This window comes from Cataglyphis hispanica, chromosome 8 (genome assembly GCF_021464435.1).
Source record: "Cataglyphis hispanica isolate Lineage 1 chromosome 8, ULB_Chis1_1.0, whole genome shotgun sequence".
Lineage (NCBI taxonomy): Eukaryota > Metazoa > Arthropoda > Insecta > Hymenoptera > Formicidae > Cataglyphis > Cataglyphis hispanica.
Genome location: NC_065961.1, coordinates 6279159 through 6300006, shown reverse-complemented (window position 1 = coordinate 6300006; position 20848 = coordinate 6279159). Strand labels below are relative to the sequence as shown.

The window sequence follows — 20848 nt, the reverse complement described above, 5'->3', positions numbered from 1 at the left end:
TGCCGAAGACGGACTTTCTCCGCGATTGAAGAGTTCGTGCTGTTCGCCCGATTATTGTCCATCTAAGTGGCCAGTTTCCGAGAGCAAAAATTATTTGACAAAGATGAATGAGAGCAAAACGGTTTGCGGCCACTACCCCAAAAAGCATCTTTACAAAAAGCAACACTGAGCATCTTTAGAAGATCACTTTACTGTTTCGAATTTAACATAAATGGATTCAGACGACATTGACTTTATGCATGTCTAAAACTTGCATTATTCACACACATTTTATATTTCATCTACAAATAAAAATTATAATATGATACATATTTGCAAAGCATCGGGAAAATAATTTTAGATTTAAATATATAATCTTAATAAATATTATTTTTGTAAATATTTTTTTCAATTTATACAATTTTCAGTAAATATAATATCGAAAAAATAATACATTGATTAATACTTACTTTGATAGTTTTCTCTGGACAAGCATTTAATTCCGCTAAAAGGACGAGAATGTTGAGATTCTCTGCAACATTTCCAGAGTACCCGTTCAATTTATTCTGCCTTATTTATATTAATAAGAAACAGCATAACAGCTTCTTCGTAAGTGAAATGTATAGTCGACATCCAAAAGCGCAGGAAGGGAGGCGTGGAAATGAAAAAATGCAACTCGGGTAGCCCGAGACGGCTGCAAAAGAGGTCCGCTCGTAACAGCTGGCCTCCAACTTTTCACGTTTATCATTATCTCACCCTCTCGTCGTACACCCTTATTTTTGTACCCGGTGGAACAAACTTGCGCATCAAACGCTGTTGTTTTATGACCGGTATACATTTTCATTTCTGTCGGAGGATGATATATCTCGCAGCCCTAATAAACGCGACTCAGGATTTAGCAAGCATTTATCTTGTCTGTATCGGAAATAATAAGGAAAAAAATAAAAAAGGTAAAGTGGCGTTAATCCAATTTTGATAATTAATACAGAATCTGTCCAAACGAAAATTTGATTTATATATTTTTAATAATTTTTTTTCTCCTATGTTCATCTAAGTGAGCTTGTAATATACACAAGAAAATCGATACATTGCCCTAATGATTCCAAAATTGCTACCTATTTAGCTATTCGCGTTCGTTTTTCTTCTCGTCATTGAAATTGCGCACAATTAAGGAACAATTAAGGTAAAATAGCGAACAAACGATTGCTACCGGTAATATTCACGATCATTAACTTCTAAGTGAATGCCAATGAACAATCGGCTCCTGTCCGGTCGCTTTGTCTAACTGATTCGAAATAATGAAAATCGCAATGATGTTTTCACGGTATTCATACAGAACAATTCGCATTGTTACAGATAAACGATGATTGGTTCCACATGGAGCATCGATCCGTGCCAAAGAGATCGATAGGGCCGCATCTCGAAGTGCATCAGAGGCTAATGAAAGACAACAGAGTACATCGAGCGGAGCAGCAGCGGGTGAAAAAGCGTGAGAAAAGAGATCTTATAATCAAACGTCCGTCCAATATATTATCCATGCTAAATGACGAAAGGTGGCCTCAAATGTGGTATCTGGTAAGCGATTTTACAATCACAAGAGCACGTTATTCTATATATGTTATTCTATAAGATGTTCTGTTGCATAGATAAATAAATATACATAGATATAATTTTACATAATTATTAAAAATATAATTTGAAAAATTTAGGAAGTAATGTATATTTTTGTAACATTTAATTTTATAATTTATGTATGGCAAAAAATGCGTATGAATAATATTTTCAAATTGAAAGGCTTACGTTTAACTTACGATTAGCCATAATGGCATTCTATTACTATTATCGATAAATATAAAAGAATCTATATTTACATGCATTTTATTATATATTTTTTTTCAAAAGAATTATATAAGGCGATCAACGGAAATAATCCAAAATAATCCAACTCGATCAATATCGGTTCAGAAAAAGTGTTGACATTTGTATCGTAGATGGAGATCCACGCTGTCGGCCGAAAGTGATATGTCGAAAATATTGGATAATTTTTTTTTTTTTAGAATAGAGGGAAGGGACTGGACATGAACGTGCAGGGTGCTTGGGCCGAGGGAATTACTGGAAATGGAGTTGTAGTCACAATTCTCGATGATGGATTAGAGAAAGATCATCCAGATCTTTTTAAAAATTATGTGAGTATTTTAGCGTATCTATTAATATTTTTTTATTAAAAATTTCTTCTTGATTTGGGTAAAACCTATTACCAGAACAAAATAGATGACCCGAGCACTTATTAAAAGGTGATGTGTTTGTTATATGTAGTTGCATTTTATACTCAGCATTTATTTGTACAATAATGCAAAGTGAAAATAATTTATATTTGAATGAATCGCATTTCGTAATTTTTTATGGATGTTATAGTAATTTTTTTATATTGGGGCTTTCTCTTTGATTGATTAAATTAACACGAATATGCAAAAATGCAAGCGCTTAATACTTGTCTAATATCACGGAATGTACGTCAGTCCAATGCATTTTATATTTGCCGAGGCAAGAAAGAGAAATATGAAAAAGATTCCGGTGAAGGCTACACAATAGAGTGTGGCAGATGAAGGCGTATCGCGGATGCACAGCAAACATCGGTTACATCAGAGTACAAACATGGGATATGCATGTTATATGACGAGTAATTATTGATTCGCGGATGATTACATTGAATGAGAGATATCTGCACACGCAATAGAAAATGAATCGCATTAATCAACCAGTAGCTGCTGCTTTGATTACGCGGATTTGCGTATATATTCCTTCGCACTTATATTTCTCATTACGCAGTACACAGATATATACACACAGGCAAACGTGTTTGTATTAAAAAAAATTTTTGAAAATATTTACAATTAAATATATCTGAAATGTCTTACATAAAGAGTCTTACATAAAATAAAAATAATTTTTTATTTTCTTATTATAAATATTTTTTTTTCCTACAAATCTAATTTTTTAATATAAATTTCTTCTAAAATTTTTCTGTGCAAGCAACTTGCTATACATATATTACATGTATTTTTATCGTTACTTGTTCTCGTTATGATCGTTTCATCTCAGGTAAATCTTTTATCTGTCCGCGAGTCTTGTTTTTTTAAGTCAAAGTGTAAACGCAATAATACAAACGAGATTCATCATGAAATGCATGAATTTTAATTAACGTCGCTGTCGTCGTCGCTTTTGTTGCAGGATCCGCAAGCGAGTTACGACGTCAACAGTCACGACGAGGACCCGATGCCAAGGTACGACCTGGTAGATAGCAATCGACACGGCACCAGATGCGCCGGAGAGGTCGCAGCCACTGCCAACAATTCTCTTTGTGCCGTAGGTGTTGCTTTTGGAGCTGGCGTAGGCGGTGAGTATCCTAAAAGCATTACTTAACATTCATAATCATGTGTACTGAGAATTAAAAGGACTTTTTGTCATTACATAGAATTTCTTACATATGTGTAGCTTAAGATGTGTTGAATGGAGTTTTTTATTTTAACAACTACAATGTTTAGGATTGCATTGCACGAATAAACTATAAAAGTTTAATTGTTATTTTATATAAATTTCATTATAATATCATATTTTGAGATTAGAGAATACAATATCGACAAATTTAGAGAGAGAGAGAGAGGGAGAGAGAGAGAGAAAGCGATAAAAAAAGCAAATATTTAAATGTTGATTCATCAGAAAAATAACATATTATTTCAACAGAGCAATTATTGTATTTAAATCTCGCATTTTTATTTCCAATTAGCAATAGCGAAGTTGGTGTTGAAATTCGCGCTACTGCGAGCGACGTGTGTCTGTAATATGCGAAATTGATATTGCGAGACGGCATCATTTTCGAATTAGGATCGGGATTGGCAATAGTCTGTTATGTATTACGTCTGTTACATTCAGGACTGATCTAAATCGATACGCGATACCCAATTCCGATCTTGTAAATTGGAGCCTCCGTTCCACGAGCCGCGGGAATTGTACGAGATAATTAACACAAACATGAAATGCATGCAGTTTAATCATGTGATGGAAGACTCTTGATACATATATATATATATATATATATATATATATATATATATATATTGAATATTACATATAATAGATAATATACATAAAATCCGTTCTTTATGTAAAAGAGCCAATATGTCATTGAATTGTCATATAATGTTGACTTTTCATTCTACTTTTGTGTACAGGTGTTCGAATGTTAGACGGCGACGTGACGGATGCCGTTGAAGCAAGATCCTTGAGCCTAAATCCTCAACACATCGATATTTATAGCGCGTCATGGGGACCGGATGACGACGGCAAAACTGTGGATGGTCCCGGTGAACTTGCCACCAGAGCTTTCATCGAGGGAATTACTAAAGTGAGTTTTCGCCATTGGAAATTCTATTATTTTTTTATAGATTTATTTTAGCTGCCAATAAATTAAATCCAAGAGTTTTTTCTAAATTAATTATTTTTGAATACAGCTCTATTGTAGCTTTAATGTTTTGAAATTTGAAATCTTGAAATTAAAATACGAAATAAAATTCGAACAAAATGGATTGTGTATCTGGTATTAACTTTTGACATCCGAGTAAACGATATTTCTTGTAAGAAAAATAATTTTATTCGCGAAAAATTCATTCAAAATATATGGGAGTATCTTGTAAATTATTCCAATATTATTTAAACTCTATTTGCCTAATCGAAAAATCAAGATTACTTTTAATAACAATCTTAATTAACGTATCTTCTTCGTTATTAATTGCCACATCTTTTACGTCTTTGACGACCTGAAAATAAGTATGCCGTGTACGTTTCTCTCGGAGCTTCAAACTTCGATGTAATAGCGTAATCCACTTAGGACTGCAATTTTCTTCGCTATAATTTCCCACGTTATGACAAGGTAAATGCAATTAGCTGCAAGATATCCCTGTACGAAACGGAAGCTTCTAGGCTGCTTCAAGACGCTTCCTTGACTCTCAAACGTCAGGCTGCAGGGAATTTTCCAGCTTGCTATTACAACGCTTGTGTTCTGTTAATGCGTTGCATACAAAAACATCGATTATAAAACTCAAATCAAATATTTGAACTCTTGAAACCTCTCTTCTATCAATTATTAACATAAAGATAAAAATTTGAGAATTTTTAATTGAAAATTTTAATCGAAGATTCTTAAAAAGAAGAAAAAGAAATAAAAAATTTGGGAGATAAATGTAAATGCGAAAATAATAAATACCGATCAAAATTGTCTAATACGACATTGCGGTACTGAAATGCCGAAGCGAGAAACTATTCGCACGTAACTGGAGATCATTACGTTCCAATCTTCCATGATTTTTCTACGAATCGAAATTCCTCTACAATTACTCTCATCGGTTGAAATCTTTGTTCGAAAGTAAAAAAAAGAAATTTAACAGCTCTCGTGATTGGAGTTAACCAACTGCCGAGTTCAATTATCGTCCTTCTAATTTCTTATATCTCGCGCCAAAGGAATACGTTTAACTTGTTAATGGTTTTCTTTGTAAAACTGAACAAGCGGGAGAAGAAGTTACTTTAAGTACTGTAAGCTCCGCTATTATTTCTTCAAAATTCGTTCAATGAACGTAAATATTTGTTTTGCAATTGTAAGATAATTATAAGCATTCATTTACAATAACTTTACTACATCTCCTCGATATATATTTCTCATCTATATTTTTTCTTAAATATATTATCAATAAATATATTTTATCAATAAAATGTCAAACTTTTTTTATAAATAATCAAACTAGGTAATTAATATTATAAATAAGTTACATAGAGAGAGAAATGTAACATATTTTAAAAACAAAAATTCTCGTCCAACTTTTTAATATCGATTATCATAGCGTTGTAAAAATGTAGATAATATTATTGCACATACAGAGATACACAGGCAAATATTTAATTACTCTTCTTCGCATCTCGTTACGAGAAGGAAAAATTCATTTGTTCGTTATTAACGCGATTCGTATGTTTGTATCCGAATAACCGCATCGCAGAAATGAAATTCGCACAAATGTATCACGCGCAGAAGCATTCTCCGACATCTTCCGAGTTTCAGTGGCGACAATGGCCATTGTCATCTCGATGTATACGCCTCGTGTAGAAGCGGCGGCTCTTCGATCGCGGCATCTCTTTATCGCGATCCTAAAACGGTGAACTTTAGCATTGAGAGAAGCTCTACTTCAAGTAACGATCATTAAAGTGCAGACATCTAGCATTAAAGACGAGCCATCAAGAACTGTTGAGAAACTTTGGTAAAGATCCTCGGTACTGTTCATTTCTGTTATCCGTGTGAACCGAGTGACCTATTTTGCGATAGCCGGCGTAGTTGCCAGTAATTCGAAATACGGAAGGTTCTAATTAGCTTTTTTATAATTAAATGCTATTTCACACTGCAAAACTTTTTTTTTAAATAACTTTGTACAGTAATTGCTTTAAAATGTCATTAATCTTACTTATTCAGTCATTAACTTGTTCAAATCACATGAATAGTCAGTGCTGGCTCATTAGAGTTTCTAATAAATTGGTAACTTGATAACTACATGCAATAAGAGAAAGAAGATAAAAGAAAAGAAAAAAATAAATATAATGTTATGTTAATAATATCCTCTGCATTATCACTTGATCGATCACACGTTGTCTTCCGCAAACGATTGACTTCTTTCGACGACGGCGTCGCAAGCGTCGACAGAATCGTCGACGGAACGATGACAGACGTAATTCAATTAGCAACGACGACGAACTCCTCCAGCTAGACCCGGTTTAATAGACTCGCTCTCGGCGAGAGGTCAGCCTTCAGAAAGTTTCTAATTGGGTGCTTTTAAGCGACTGGCCGACTCGAGCCGCGTTAGAACGTATTACCATTTTAAACTTACTGTCGGCAACGGCGACGGCGACGGCGATGGCGACGTAGCCGTAAAATATATGCAAATGTCAATATGGTCAATGCAAAACTAGTTGAAATATATGGCAGCTGGCGAAGCATATCGAGGAAATGGTCACATAGATGCTCTCACCAGAATTTATAAAAGAACGTAATAGTAAAGTGACAAGCGGTGAATTGCTAATGCATAAATTTGCGTTTGTTTACTGTAAAAGATGACGAAAATTGTGGCAGAAAAAGCAAACAAAAAGATATAAAATATATAAATAGGAAATTATATTAACGGAAAAAAAAATATATATATATATATTTAAAATTATATTTATTATATATATTAATTAAAAACTATTAAAAAAAAATTTTCCTGAATAACAGTTTAAAATTTTTTTTAAAAACTGATGCATATAAAAAACAAACTTAAAATAACATTATAAAACTTTTATGAAACCATAAAACTTTAAAGCAAATCAGTGAAATAATTATAGCTTTTCCATATATTATAATAACCCATGAATGTTTCTACATGTTATAAAAGTTCCTATAACCGATGAGCATTCATAAAATGGGATCAACGAGTAATGAAATGAGCAATGCTTCAGATTCTTTCCCGGCAGCAATATTAAACATCTGTGATATTAAATAGCTGTCATTCCGTCAAGATTGCTTTCGTGATTTTTTTTTAGATATTCCATGCAATAAGATACAATGTCGATATTTGTATTTTCAAGAATCGATTTTTATTATGCACGAGCTAAACTTTTTGAAGTTAGAACCGAGATTATAACAAAGAATTGATGTTACGCTGATCTTCACATAAAATGTTTTCTTTATATTTTTTTTAAATAAAATTTTTGTTATTAAATTAGGGAGATCGAAATTTAAAAAATATGTTTTTTAATCTAATAATTTAATATTGAATGTAGCGCTTAGAATTGAAATTATTAAAACAATTAATAAATTTGCGGGATATTATCCTATTAATATAATTTTTTAATTTAGCTGCTTCTTTTATAATAAATATTTTAATATTTAATGAATATTTATTCTCTAAGGATTATACAATAATATGTCTTTTCTATATTTTAAAGAAAGTGATAAGTTTACGTTATATTATTTAATATTATATATTATGATTCAAGCAGCTAAAATACAAATCGTACTGATTATGTCAAGTTACATTATCCTAGCAGCAGTTTGATTTCGCGCACAGTAGCTATTTAGTACAGCTATAATTTCCTTTGTAACTGTACCAGATTATATACGATCTTATATTCGACACACAGATGATTGCATTCTCTCTAGGGCTTGTTAACAGGTTCGATAATATCACCCTTGGGGGCCAATGTAACTACCACCGTAACTAACTATAGGATTCATACGCAGCCGATAGATGTTCAGACAAAAACATGTGTGCGATATAGTTCACATCAAGTTGAATTAATTCTTATACATTTTAATTTCTTATATATATATATATATATATATATATATATATATATATTATTATACAATTATTAATGGTATATAATAATATTTATATTTAAAGAAAGAAATTTTTTTGAATGAAAGAAAAAATATTCTTAAAAAATATAAATTTATTGTAAAATATAAGATATAATGTAATATTACAGTTAATTAATACTGATTATATAAATTGCGTCTAAGATGTCCGATGCAGCCAAGTCAATGCCTTATCACTTTTCGATTAAATAGCTTTTCTGATCAAAGGCTCAAGCACTATATTACTGAATTAGTTAACCTAGGGTCTCAAAGAGAGTTCAGAGTTCGTGGTCACGCCTACACGTTACCTAAGCATACAGTGTCTGGTCTTATCACGAGATAGCCGGACCAGCGGCACCTCCAGTCTCAATATCCAGAGAGCACCTGTAATCTTAGAGTAAAATTGGACGATATATATTCCAAAATATTTGTAAGGGAAAAATTTGCAGTTTAATAACAAAATTTACATACGATGTGATAACGTCAGTTAATTTTTATTTAATTAAAGAATATTTATCGAGAAAGAGTTTGTGTGTGCCTATCATTATTAATATTTTTTATACAATTATTGTCTTTGTATCAGTGATTAATTCATTCGCTAACTTCTCGAAAAAATTCTTTTCAAAGTGCTATACAAATTGTCCTTAATATTTTGATGAAGATCAGAAATTTAATTTTCAAAATTCCCGTTTTAATCTTTGAACAAGAGCACATATATGTATATAGTGTTAGAAAATTCCTCGTTAGTTTCGAGCTTGAGACAATTTCGTCTCAAGAAAATTTCTTGTTACGAGCTTGAGACAATTTTGTCTTGACCTTATGAAGACTATTAGCGCTAAACATCCAATCTCATCGACTTCTTAATAACGATTTCGTTCCGAATCATACACTGTATGGCTACAGGCGCAGAGAAAACGACTTTAACATGCAAAGTGTCTTAAACTTCTAAAGCACCTTAAGCGTTCCGAGCATCTCAGATTCAAATACTAGTAAAAAAAATTCGATCACATCTAAAGTACTCAAAGTGGTAAACTTGTCAGATTCACTTTAGCTCGCAGCATTGAATACATCCGTTAAATACTGCTTTTTCAATTCCGCGGTTTGAAATTACCTGACTGTTTTTTTTAAACATTTTCATAAAGATCTAAATATTACGCAAAAATCAAGTTATTAAGTTTGATATTATATTATAGTACATAGTTTATTTTGCACTGATTAAAAAGCCTTTGATCAATCGTTAGGGACGCAGTGGTAAGGGGTCAATCTTCGTGTGGGCATCCGGAAACGGTGGTCGAGATCATGATAATTGCAACTGTGACGGCTACACCAACAGCATTTGGACTCTGTCCATCAGTAGCGCGACTGAGAACGGTCTTGTACCCTGGTACAGCGAGGCGTGCTCATCCACTCTCGCTACCACTTACAGTTCGGGCTCTACTGGCGAGAAACAGGTCGTCACTACAGATTTGCATCATCATTGTACGAGCAGCCACACGGGCACGTCCGCATCGGCACCATTGGCGGCCGGTATTTGCGCCCTCGCTTTAGAAGCGAACAGAGATCTCACCTGGAGGGATATGCAACACATCGTAGTCAGAACTGCCAAACCTGCGAATCTGCAGGCACCTGATTGGGTGGTTAATGGTGTCGGTAGAAACGGTGAGTACTCGCTGATTTCTCGACGAAGAAAGAATTTTTCAAGACTTTAAAGAATTGACATGAAAAAACAAAAAAACTTTTTAAATTATTAGTAAAGTTGATGTGATAACACATTAAGTGAATTAAATCATCATATCAATTTTTTTTTTTTTAAGAAATAAGTTTTAAATAATAATTTAAAGAAATTTAGAAATATTGTAATTGATAAACATTTCCTATTCAAATACTTTTTAATATATTTATAATCAACCTATTTAATAAATCGATAATTAAATGCAGTGATTCAGATATATTTACTTAATACAATTAATTGAAATAAAAAATTGTTTAACAATGTCGGGGCATTTTATGTCTGACAGTGAGCCATAGCTTCGGTTACGGGCTGATGGACGCCACTGCCATGGTACGCTTAGCGAGAAGATGGAGAACCGTTCCGGAGCAACACAAATGCGAAGTTTCAGCGCCACACACAGGCAGGTAAGTGCTCTTAAATTGGGTTGTTAAATAAATGAAAGCAATTTCAAAATCAGTGTATCTTATTCCAAGTATCGATTACGTTAATAAAGAAGAAAAAAGATATATGACAAGTACAGAGAATCGTCGACCTTGAGAAAAATATTCAAAAATGTTGAGAATCGAAATTTGATTCGACTGTACAGATAATTATCTATCCTAAATGAGCAAACATGCTTCTCGTAGATTACAAATTTGTTCGAGCATGTTGGCTATTGTCAAATGGGTTTTATCCGCCTGAAATAGCACGTCTGAATCACGTGTAATACACCACTTGTACTGTTGAGGGTTATAACAAGTGAGGACAGATAGCATTTTGCTTTAAATGTATACAATCTATATAATTTATAACTTGGAGTTAAGCTTCTCTAAAACAATTAAGCATGAAAATCTCTTGTATTCAATTATATGTAAAATAATTTGTTTCATAGTAATTAATTATAAGTAATTAATTATTCTAACACTATCTAATATTCATTTATATTTTAAAATAATGTTAAAATAAAAGTCGTTGTTTGAAAAACAAATATTATACTATTTATGATTATCTTAGAATTTTTTAATTATTTAATTTATATACAATTATGTACAATTTTTTATTTGTAAAATAATGTAAATAATATAATTTTAATATAAATTTAATTTTGACATATCAAGAATAAAAACGGTTTTTTTCTATTTAATTTACTGTTTTGATTGAAATAATTTCGCGTTATTGCTAAAAAGGGCATTCGGAAAGAGACATAAATAACACTTGACCAAATTAATCGATGATTTAAAATCAGCAATAGTGTATCTATAAAAATGTATTCATGTAAAAATATACTTGCAAAGAATTTTGTGCGCGAGCTACTTGACCCAAATTTTGTCTACTTTCTAGGACAATACCGCCAAAGAGCCAATTGGTTCTCGACTTACATGTCAAGGAGTGCAGCGGTGTTAATTTTCTCGAGCATGTGCAGGTAAGTTGAGCGTCATTCACAGGTGACATCACTAATTAGCGAATTTCGTGTCGGCCATGAAGCACAACCACGAATAATAATTTTAAGAACAATGTTTTTTCAATTGACGTTGAATTGATAGAATTTTTTATTTTTCTTTCGAAAAATCGGGTTTTTTTTTTCATCACTGAATGTATACTATTATTTTACACCATCTATAGAAGAGATAAACTGTAATATGTCTAATAATCATTTCATTACACAATAGTTACTTTGTTGCACAAATTAATTTATGATATTATTAATTACTGTATCTACCGGTGAAGCGTAATTATTGGACCGTGCTTAAATCCGTTATTAAAGAAACTAAAATGTGATATTAAAGAGATTAAATTAATTAAGTTAATTGCTATTATAAAATTATTAGTTACACAGTGCAAAATCATCTCTCTAAACTCTACATTTTTTTTTTTTTGCTTAATTAGCAGAATTAGATATATACTTTAAATTAATAATGAAATATTGTAACACCAATTTGAAAATTTATCAATTTTAGTTTATGTCTAGCAATATATGCGTAACGAATTATAAGTGCTAGTAATACATACGAAAATATACTTCAGTTATAATAATGGCACAATGAAACGCTTATTACAGGCGAAAGTATCGCTGATGGCAGCGAGACGAGGAGATCTTCAGATACAGCTAACATCTCCTCAGGGCACGAAGAGCACTCTTCTCGCCAAGAGACCGCACGACGTTTCGAAGGCCGGCTTTAGCCAATGGCCATTCATGTCGGTGCACACATGGGGAGAGAGACCTCATGGAACTTGGAAATTAGAAATTCACAATGAGGGTCGATATCTCGGTAAGTTAATCACACCATATTTTATTTTATTGAAAGATGTTTGATTAACGATGACGAGTGATTTAATACGCGATATTAGTTAATATAATGATTTGAAGTTATCTATGTCTTTAATGTATTGGTTTTTATTGCTATTAATTAAGATTAATTAATCAAACACTAAGCATATTAAAATTAGTTAATTAAACTATTTATTGTGAGAACTAATACTTTGAAAAATTATTTATTTGATAAAGTTGAAAAAATAAGTAAATAATTACAGTTATTTTTAGCATTAAAAGAGTTACTCTATAAAATCAAAATCTTTTTATCTCACCTCCACAGTTTCTCTAATTTGTATAAAAGTCTTGAAATTTGATTGCTTTTAATTAATTAGATTTATGCAATTTTCCAATACATGAAAATGTCGTTTACAATATTCATCAAAATATCAAGTTACAGTTTTTCTAGATATATAGAAAAAGACTCTTTTTATTAAATGAATTAAAGAGCATTAATATAGATTCCACTGATTTGTATCAATTGTAAAAAAATCTTTCAATTATTATTTAAAATATATGGGTTATCGCCAGATTTATATGAAAAATTATACATTCGCGCGAAGCATAATCTTAGATTAGAATGTCAAAGACGAGTATCTTGGAGATTACATCGGCATTAGACTCAGCCACCAGAGATGCCATTCGCTGATCTAAATTTCAAATAGAATTTCACCTTGTTCGCCGTAACAATAGTTTCCAAGTGTCCAAGCAGTGCCGTCATAAGGTCACGGTTACCGAGTTCTCTGTCAGTTGCAGTCTGCCGGTCGGAAGTGCCGACAAGAAATCAGCTGATATTGACGCTGATGTAGCAACTCTCACATCCAAACGAATAAAATGCGCGTAAAAGAAATCTATTTTTTTAACGCACAATCGTGAAATCTTTTTTCCCACAATTATAGAGATAAATCGCGTCACAAAGGATTAATCCATTCATACGCGTGATATCAGGTTGAAATAGCTTCTACATACCTAGCATTGCATGCACATTCTGCAATGCAATGCCGAGTCGGTCGGCGGGATCCACGGTATTCTCGTAGTTCGTGTCTAGGACGCCACGGGGAGGGCTCTTACGTAAGCCCTATACGCGCACGCGATTACCTAAGAAGGTGCATTATCCTCGGAGGGAGATAATTGCCGGTTTCGAGCACACAGCAGAACCCTACTGCGAAAGCACTTCTGCTTCACCCTTAACGGCAGATAGCAGAGAGGAGCTTCGCCGCAGCCGATCTCGAGTAAGGTACAAGCGTTAAAACCACTTCGAACTGCTTTCTCGTTGGCTAATCAAGGCCGATGGCTACATAAATTTCCTTATGCGGCCCTGAAGCTATATAGCATAGAGCTATGAAGCGCATCCATTATTGTGTAACGACGTGAATTGTGTTTCGAGGAATTAGAGGACCGCGGGATATTTCCGTCGCTCTTAAACCATTTCATTGTTTATTTTACTATCAAGCAAATACTCCGTGGACGTATCTCGCCATCGCTCGTAAATGCGACGTGCTTATGGACGAAAAAGATCTCCACAGAATCCCTGGTGATACTACCTTAGCTTTCTCTTTAAGACGCTGAGGAACGCGTAATCTCGTTTCGAGTTATTATTCGTTTGACGATGGATGTTTGACTAATGTGTAATTTATTAATTTTTTTGATGGTTTTGTCCGATACCTTCGCCTATAATTATTTAACGCCAGCGAGCATCGCATTACTTACATTTTTATCTCCCTTTTAATCGTTACGTCCGCTTTCTTTCCGCTGCATTCTCGGACGCATTCCGGATCAGGACGCGCTACTCTGCACGAATGGGCGCTGATCTTCTACGGTACTGCGACGCTGCCCGATCGGACCGAGTACGCTCTTTACAATCCGGCTGGCATGAGCATGCCTAGACGGCCGTTGGTGAAACCGCGCGAGACCGCTTTCTCCAAGAACCAGAACGTTCCGACGAAGGGCAAGCAGGCGCAGCACAAGTCTGATAAATCCGGCAGTCTGAGCCCGCCTTTCGTGGTGAACGCGCAGATTCAGTCTCAAAGGAAGGGCAAAGCTCGTGGTCAGCATAAGAACGGCAAGTCAGCCAACCGACCAAGCCCCAAGCCCACGGCTCAGACCTTGCGAGGCCTCACCGGACTCAACAGAGGGCCTAATAACGTGATCGGGGACGTGCGTTTGATCACATCGAGACCGCGCGGTAGAAGTACACCGAGCCCGATTACCAGCACGATGACTCAAGCCGTCGCGACGACAAAAATGCAGACCACGACAACGAATAGGCATAAGATAGTCGATCTGGCGACTGCTTCGCCCCTTCAGAGAGGTCTGATCTTGTTGGAGCCGCCAGCGAAAGCGGCCACTAACAAGGTCCCGGCGGTATTTCAGCAGTATCCCAAGATCCAACAACTATATCCAGTTTATGGCGGAGCTCGAGGAGTTGGTCAACAACATGCTACCAGGGCCAAAGGACTCGATTTGTTACAGGATGAGCAGTTCGATCCGAGGAATCTACAGCTGGACAAGGGTACTTAAATGTCTTCAAAGAAGAGCCGGCGAGATGCGCCGGTTGTTTAACGATGACGGTCGGAAGCTAGATTTATTATATTTACGCATAAATCGCTTGTAATGATTTAGTAGATTTTACGTTTAAATGACGTAAGTTTTGAATTCAAAAAATTAGACATGAATATGTTACATAATTACAATGTGATAATTTGTATCGAGAAACGCAAAGTTGATGAAACATTTTTATAAAGAAAAAAAAAATATATATATATATATATAACGTCGTGTACACAGATAATCGCAAACATGCACAGTGAGTAATGATGGCAATCTATATACGCTATTGTTACCCAGGGCGATATTTCGTAGGACAACAAAGAGAATCGTTTCACAGCTTCCGATCGTTTCGCATTCGCTTCCACGTGTCCGCCCGCACTACTATACCAAGTGCAGAAAGTAGAGATGCAGTATCGCGCAAAAGCCGAAGATTAAACGGATCCGTTGAAATTTGGTTTTCATATTCTACCTTTTGTTGGAGTTCTCTTTCACTGATTGCGATTGTTTCATGTGATCACCGTTATTTTTGTCTGTACACGAGCATATTATCTATTGTTATTAATATGTTGCACTTTAGACAAGCTTATTTCGTGTTATCCACGTTATTCTATCTTGAGTTCAGAATGTTCCACGTGGAGTAATGCCTCTGCATGTTTTACAAAGTATGACGAGAATTCTATTTCTTATGTAATTTATTCCTCTTTATCTGAAAATAAAAGAATTCTCGATGTTTTTTACAATATTCAATATTTAATTTGATGAAACGCGCGGATTACTTTACGCGGAATATTTTGTATGTGTGCTCAAATTTTTTTTCTGTAGCTCGCTTAGATATATTATAGATAATTATAAGTTGAAATTTTATTGTTGTTATTTAATTTTCATTATATATTAGATAATTTAAAATAATATTGTTTGTGCTGTGGAAATTATTAAATATTTTATTTATTGTTTGATCAACAACATTTGAAGATGTATTGATTTATGATTTAAAAAAAACACATTGCACTTTGAGACATTTTATTTCTAATTATTATGAATGAAAATCTGTATATTGTACATTTGCATGATTTTGATGTGCACGAATAAAAAATAAATCTCAATACTCTTTCATTAAAATTTATCTTATCTGCGTTTATATTTTGTTTTACGTATTTGATAATACGTATTTAATGTTCACGTGTCAATAAAAAAATTGTCAATTTTCTGTGTAATTACTATAAAAATTATTAATCATTTGATATATTGTTTTTTTCTTTAATGTAAGTTATTTGTCATTGAATTTGTCATTCGTTAAATTTCTGGAAAGCCTCTTCTCTTGTCAGCAGGGTATGTATAAAGAGAGATTTTGCATAGTTTTACACTATTTTTTGTGTTAAACATTTTCTTTTCGTGTTGCCTTTTCCTGCTATAATTAAAGTTTCTTACTAAAGTGATAGGTCGATAATAGGAAAACTTATCGAGTACGGTAACACGCGCTATGTCCTTCAATCAAAACTTCCAATGATTTGATTATCGATGAGTTGCCTTGAGCGTATCCATGTGCGTTGATTATCTAATGCATTGCTCGCATATATCGTCGTATATCTATTATCTTTGTAGTATAAATCTCATTGTCTTTCGGAGAATATTGCGGCTTTTGCATGTTTATCTTCCATAAAATAATAAGCGGATATTTTTAGATACACTGTTTAGAATTTTATTTATTTATATTTAATTCTCATGTGTCATATCTAGTTTTTATGTCATCAAAAAAGTAGAATATTCAAGAAAAATTACATTATACGGCTAATATTTTTTTTCTTTATTAGATGTGTTTTAGCGTTTAATCCATCTTATTTTTTAATATAATTTATTTCAAAAAATACTTATCTACATAGATGATAGTAATAATTTACTTGAAAATCGTCTTTTCCGCAAAGAGCAGCGATTTAGCGAAAATTACTCTCACAATAATGTTCGTCATTAAGCATCGCGCTCATTATCTCCTTTCAAAATTCTCAAATTTTAGATCATCGTGTAACCGCAAATCGTTCAAAATTCAGTGCAATGCGACGAATGGTAGTGGAAATCGCTAATGCTATGAAATGGAAAAGCCGACGCGATTGGACGAAATCATTGGAGATCGAGCAGCTTTCTCGTTCATCATTATTGCTAAATAATTTTTGTCGTGATTGGAAATTTTTTTACTCGCTTAATGTAATAATTTTCGCTCTCAAGACATTATTATCATTTCTCTCTAATATGCGCACGTTAACGACTCTTTGAGCACGATGCTCTTACGTCCTATTATTTTACGGGTAGCCGGTTACGCTGTCACGACTTTAGACATTATTCTTCCCCTTGCACGTCTTTCCTCAGTCTTAGCTCAGTTCTCTCAACTTGATCATAAGTTTTTTTTTCTCGATATTTCCTTTAAAATGACAACCTTCCAATCATCGCGACGCTTGACACTTTACAACCGTCTTGCGCCCCGTGTAGTAGGGGTACTTTAACGACGACTTTATAACAGCCGGTAGTTTACGTCCGGTCGGCGAATAAAAAATAGCACACACGAGAGTAGTCTCGTCACGAGTCAACGACAAATTGAATTTGTTTTTTTGCCGCTTTGATTCCTGCTCGCTCATACGCAATCGTCGCTCGTCTCTACTTGCGAAATTCAATTTCTCCCATGAAGTGATTTTATTTGAAACCGTATATACGTTTTTAGTTCTTTTTTTTTTCTATATTGTTAATAAGATAAATAAGATAATAATGTTAACACAGTTTATACAAAAATTAATCTATTCAAAAGAGTTATATTTTATTTAGTCTTTGAATAAAATGATAAATAATGGATATAAGAATAATTAATTTTTGCTGTCTGAAAAAAATGTTTTTATTTTATAATAAATTCCTCGAATTTATTTTCTGATTGATATGCAAATTGATGCGGCTTATTACAAACTAACTGACTGACATGAGTAATTTTATATCAACTTTTAATGACTAGTCGAGAAGACAGGAGATTTAAAATTAGCTTTCATTTAGTTATGTCTTGCCCGCAGCGCGCGATGAAAACGTACAGGTGTATCTTAGCTGACGTAAAAATGATAATCGTCCACGAGTTCTTACCGTCTTCTCATTGCAAAGCTCTTTGCATTTTAATTTCGACGTATATATTTCATTGCGTAAATATGCACGGACAGTCATCCCTGATTACTCGGTTATTTTTAACTCTTATTTAATCAAGACTCGCAACTTCTCTTCTCTCTCTTTTTCTTTCTCTCTCTTTGTTCCCACGAGCAAACTTAGGACAAAATTTTCCCCACGGCATCATAACGTTTTATTAATTTCCCGATGGCATCGTCGATGTTCTCTTTCGCTATCTTGCTAGTGTTTTGTCTATCTAATGAAACCTTCAATTTTACTGCGCCTTCACCTGTGCGAGACTCGATACCTTACGTTCTATTTGCAGACAAGGTCGCGAAAAAAATTGGCGAGAAAGTGAAAAACACATCTTTCGAGTGATATACAGATATATGGATAAAGAATTGATGTAAAATGAAAATCATTTACCGAATGGAATAATAATTGTGTTCCCTGATTATTTATGAATGAATTTAGTTTCGTGAAATTCGTACTCGTTACTTGAAAAATTAGGCGTGTGATCTTTGTTGAATATTTTTTATTTTATTGTACGAAAATAATACGTTTAAATCCTACTCTTCAGAATGTCGTCTATGGAAATGGTTATGAGATTTAAATGCGTAAAGCTTGCATTTCCATTCTCTGAAACCGCAGTACGTATCATGTGAAATCCATTACGGTTGATTGCAATCGTGTCTGCATGTGTGTATTTAACGTAAAAATAATAGAAGGTAGTTATTATTTCAGCATTGCTACATGATAAATGCTATTTTTAGTCAAAGAAAAGACTTTCAGTTTAGTATCTTTAAAGCTTGCATTTTTTTTACTTCTTACCGTCTTTCTAGCCGCACATATATGTATATACACTTATGTTTTTCGTTGAACACTATGATTGCTTTAAGAATACTATAAACAAAAGATAATGTTCATATATTATTTTACAGAAAGAAGAATGTTGTAGATGAAGCAATAAATTAATTTCTTGTAAATACACATATATTTTTTTTTTTGTTTCTGATTTGAGCTGTGTAATTGGATCACTTTACGCACAATCTTTTGAACGTGATTCGTACTCATTAATAATTATCATCTTTAATATTGCCAATGTAGCCACCGATGTTGTTTCAGATACACTAGAGGAGTGGAAGATGGTGTTCTTCGGCACGGAGACCTCGGTGGAGTTAGACGACGAGCTGGACAAGGACAAGCCGTTGCCGGCGGTGGTTCACCAGGACGTGATCCAGAACAATGCAGCCCCGAACAATGTCCGGCACAACGCCGTGGACACTGAGGGCGATCCGTGGACAGGCAGCCAGCAGGTGGACCGGGTCTCTCATCCGGAGGTGCAGAAGCCGACGACGGAGAACCAGACGAGCGGCTGCGCTGCTCTCGAGGGCAGCAGGTGCCTAGGTGGGTGCCTCATACTACTTCTTCTAGCCTACCTGACCGGCGTGCCCGACTGGCGGGAGCTGATCACCAGCTGGCCAGCCTCGACGGACAGTCGGAGCGAGTCGGGCGCGGAACCGGACCGGCTGCTGATCGCGGCGACGAATAGCGTTGTTTCGACGACGATGACGTCGTGGACCAGCGGCGTGCCAATGCAGCGCGTCTCGACGGCGATAAATCGATTGCCGGGAGCATGCCGATGTTCATGATAATAACGGGTCGTATTCGGTCCTCGCGATCCGATCCTGTGACTCGAGTCGAGTCACCGAGGAGACTCGCGATAGCAACCGTCGATGACGTGTGCCTGATGCGTTCTTGTGATCCGTGTGACTTTAATGTACTTGTGATGCGTGTACGTGCGAGGGAAAGGTGTCGCGCGAAGGTGGAAGGCAAGGGGGAACAAAGGGAAAAACTCTCTCATTCCTCCTTTCCCGGTGCTATTATCTTGAGGAGAGATCCGGGAGATTCTCAATATTGGATTGTCGTCCGTCCTCTATTGTCCTGCGTTAAAAGCGAGGGATGCATGTTAGATGGACATTGAGTTCGATGATCCTATTGACACCCCATTGTAGCATTCCTCTCGTCGGCAGCATGATTTCTTCGCTGACGCGCATCACTAGGTTTGGCTTTCCGAATTCATTTATGTCATGCGAAAAAGTGTATGAGTCTTTTCTGGTTGACACGATACATCCCGGAGGCTTGTGCCGTGACAACACTTTATTAGAGAGAAACATCGATGCAGCGGCTTCGATTGAGCGAAATTTGTCGCGGGAGGAGGGGGGGGAGGGACTCTCAATAAAGTTATAAAACAGAAAATGCGCGATTCTATTTTCAGGTATATGATAAACTCTCGATTTTCCGTCGAACGAATTTGTTTCTAAGTTTTGAATTTTGATATTTCTTCCAAATTAGACTTTATTAAAGGGATTATATTTTTTATTTTTCATCGTATATATGTTTCATCATATTTTTAGGCAAAGTACGTAATAATCGTGTCTCAGAAAAATTTCAACAAAACTATTGGACAAAAGAAATCTGCAGGAAACTTTATGCAAGACGAAATTGTTGACATAAAATCTCACGGGAAATTCAATGTTACAAGTTTGCTCGATGGACGCGAGGTAATATGATTTTTTGCATGTTATTCGACTTGTTAACGTCGTTTCTTATGCTATCTTTCGTGGCGAACTTTTCCTTAAAATAATGCAATATTTCTTTGGTTGCGAGACAAGCAAGATAAATGCAGCAGATTCTACAAAAAGCAGCTAAAAATAAATAAACAATATTT

General features: G+C 34.7%; 1 protein-coding gene across 4 annotated transcripts in view; it reads left to right on the top strand.

Annotated features, from left to right (window-relative positions):
- Window positions 1-20848, top strand: part of LOC126851536 (furin-like protease 1) — a 205492-nt gene that overhangs the window by 155359 nt on the left and 29285 nt on the right. For 2 of the 4 annotated variants that reach the window (XR_007687693.1, XM_050595618.1), the window contains exons 3-11: window positions 1336-1554; window positions 2037-2165; window positions 3211-3376; window positions 4212-4384; window positions 9655-10072; window positions 10432-10549; window positions 11466-11547; window positions 12184-12394; window positions 19243-19524. Coding sequence is in view for 3 of the 4 variants with exons in the window: in XM_050595618.1 (XP_050451575.1) it covers window positions 1336-1554; window positions 2037-2165; window positions 3211-3376; window positions 4212-4384; window positions 9655-10072; window positions 10432-10549; window positions 11466-11547; window positions 12184-12394; window positions 19243-19524 (1798 nt within the window). In the remaining variant the exon portion in view is untranslated. Of the gene's footprint in view, window positions 1-1335; window positions 1555-2036; window positions 2166-3210; window positions 3377-4211; window positions 4385-9654; window positions 10073-10431; window positions 10550-11465; window positions 11548-12183; window positions 12395-14215; window positions 15836-19242; window positions 19525-20848 lie in introns of those variants that run through there. The other 2 variants (XM_050595619.1, XM_050595617.1) reach the window with 2 other exon arrangements.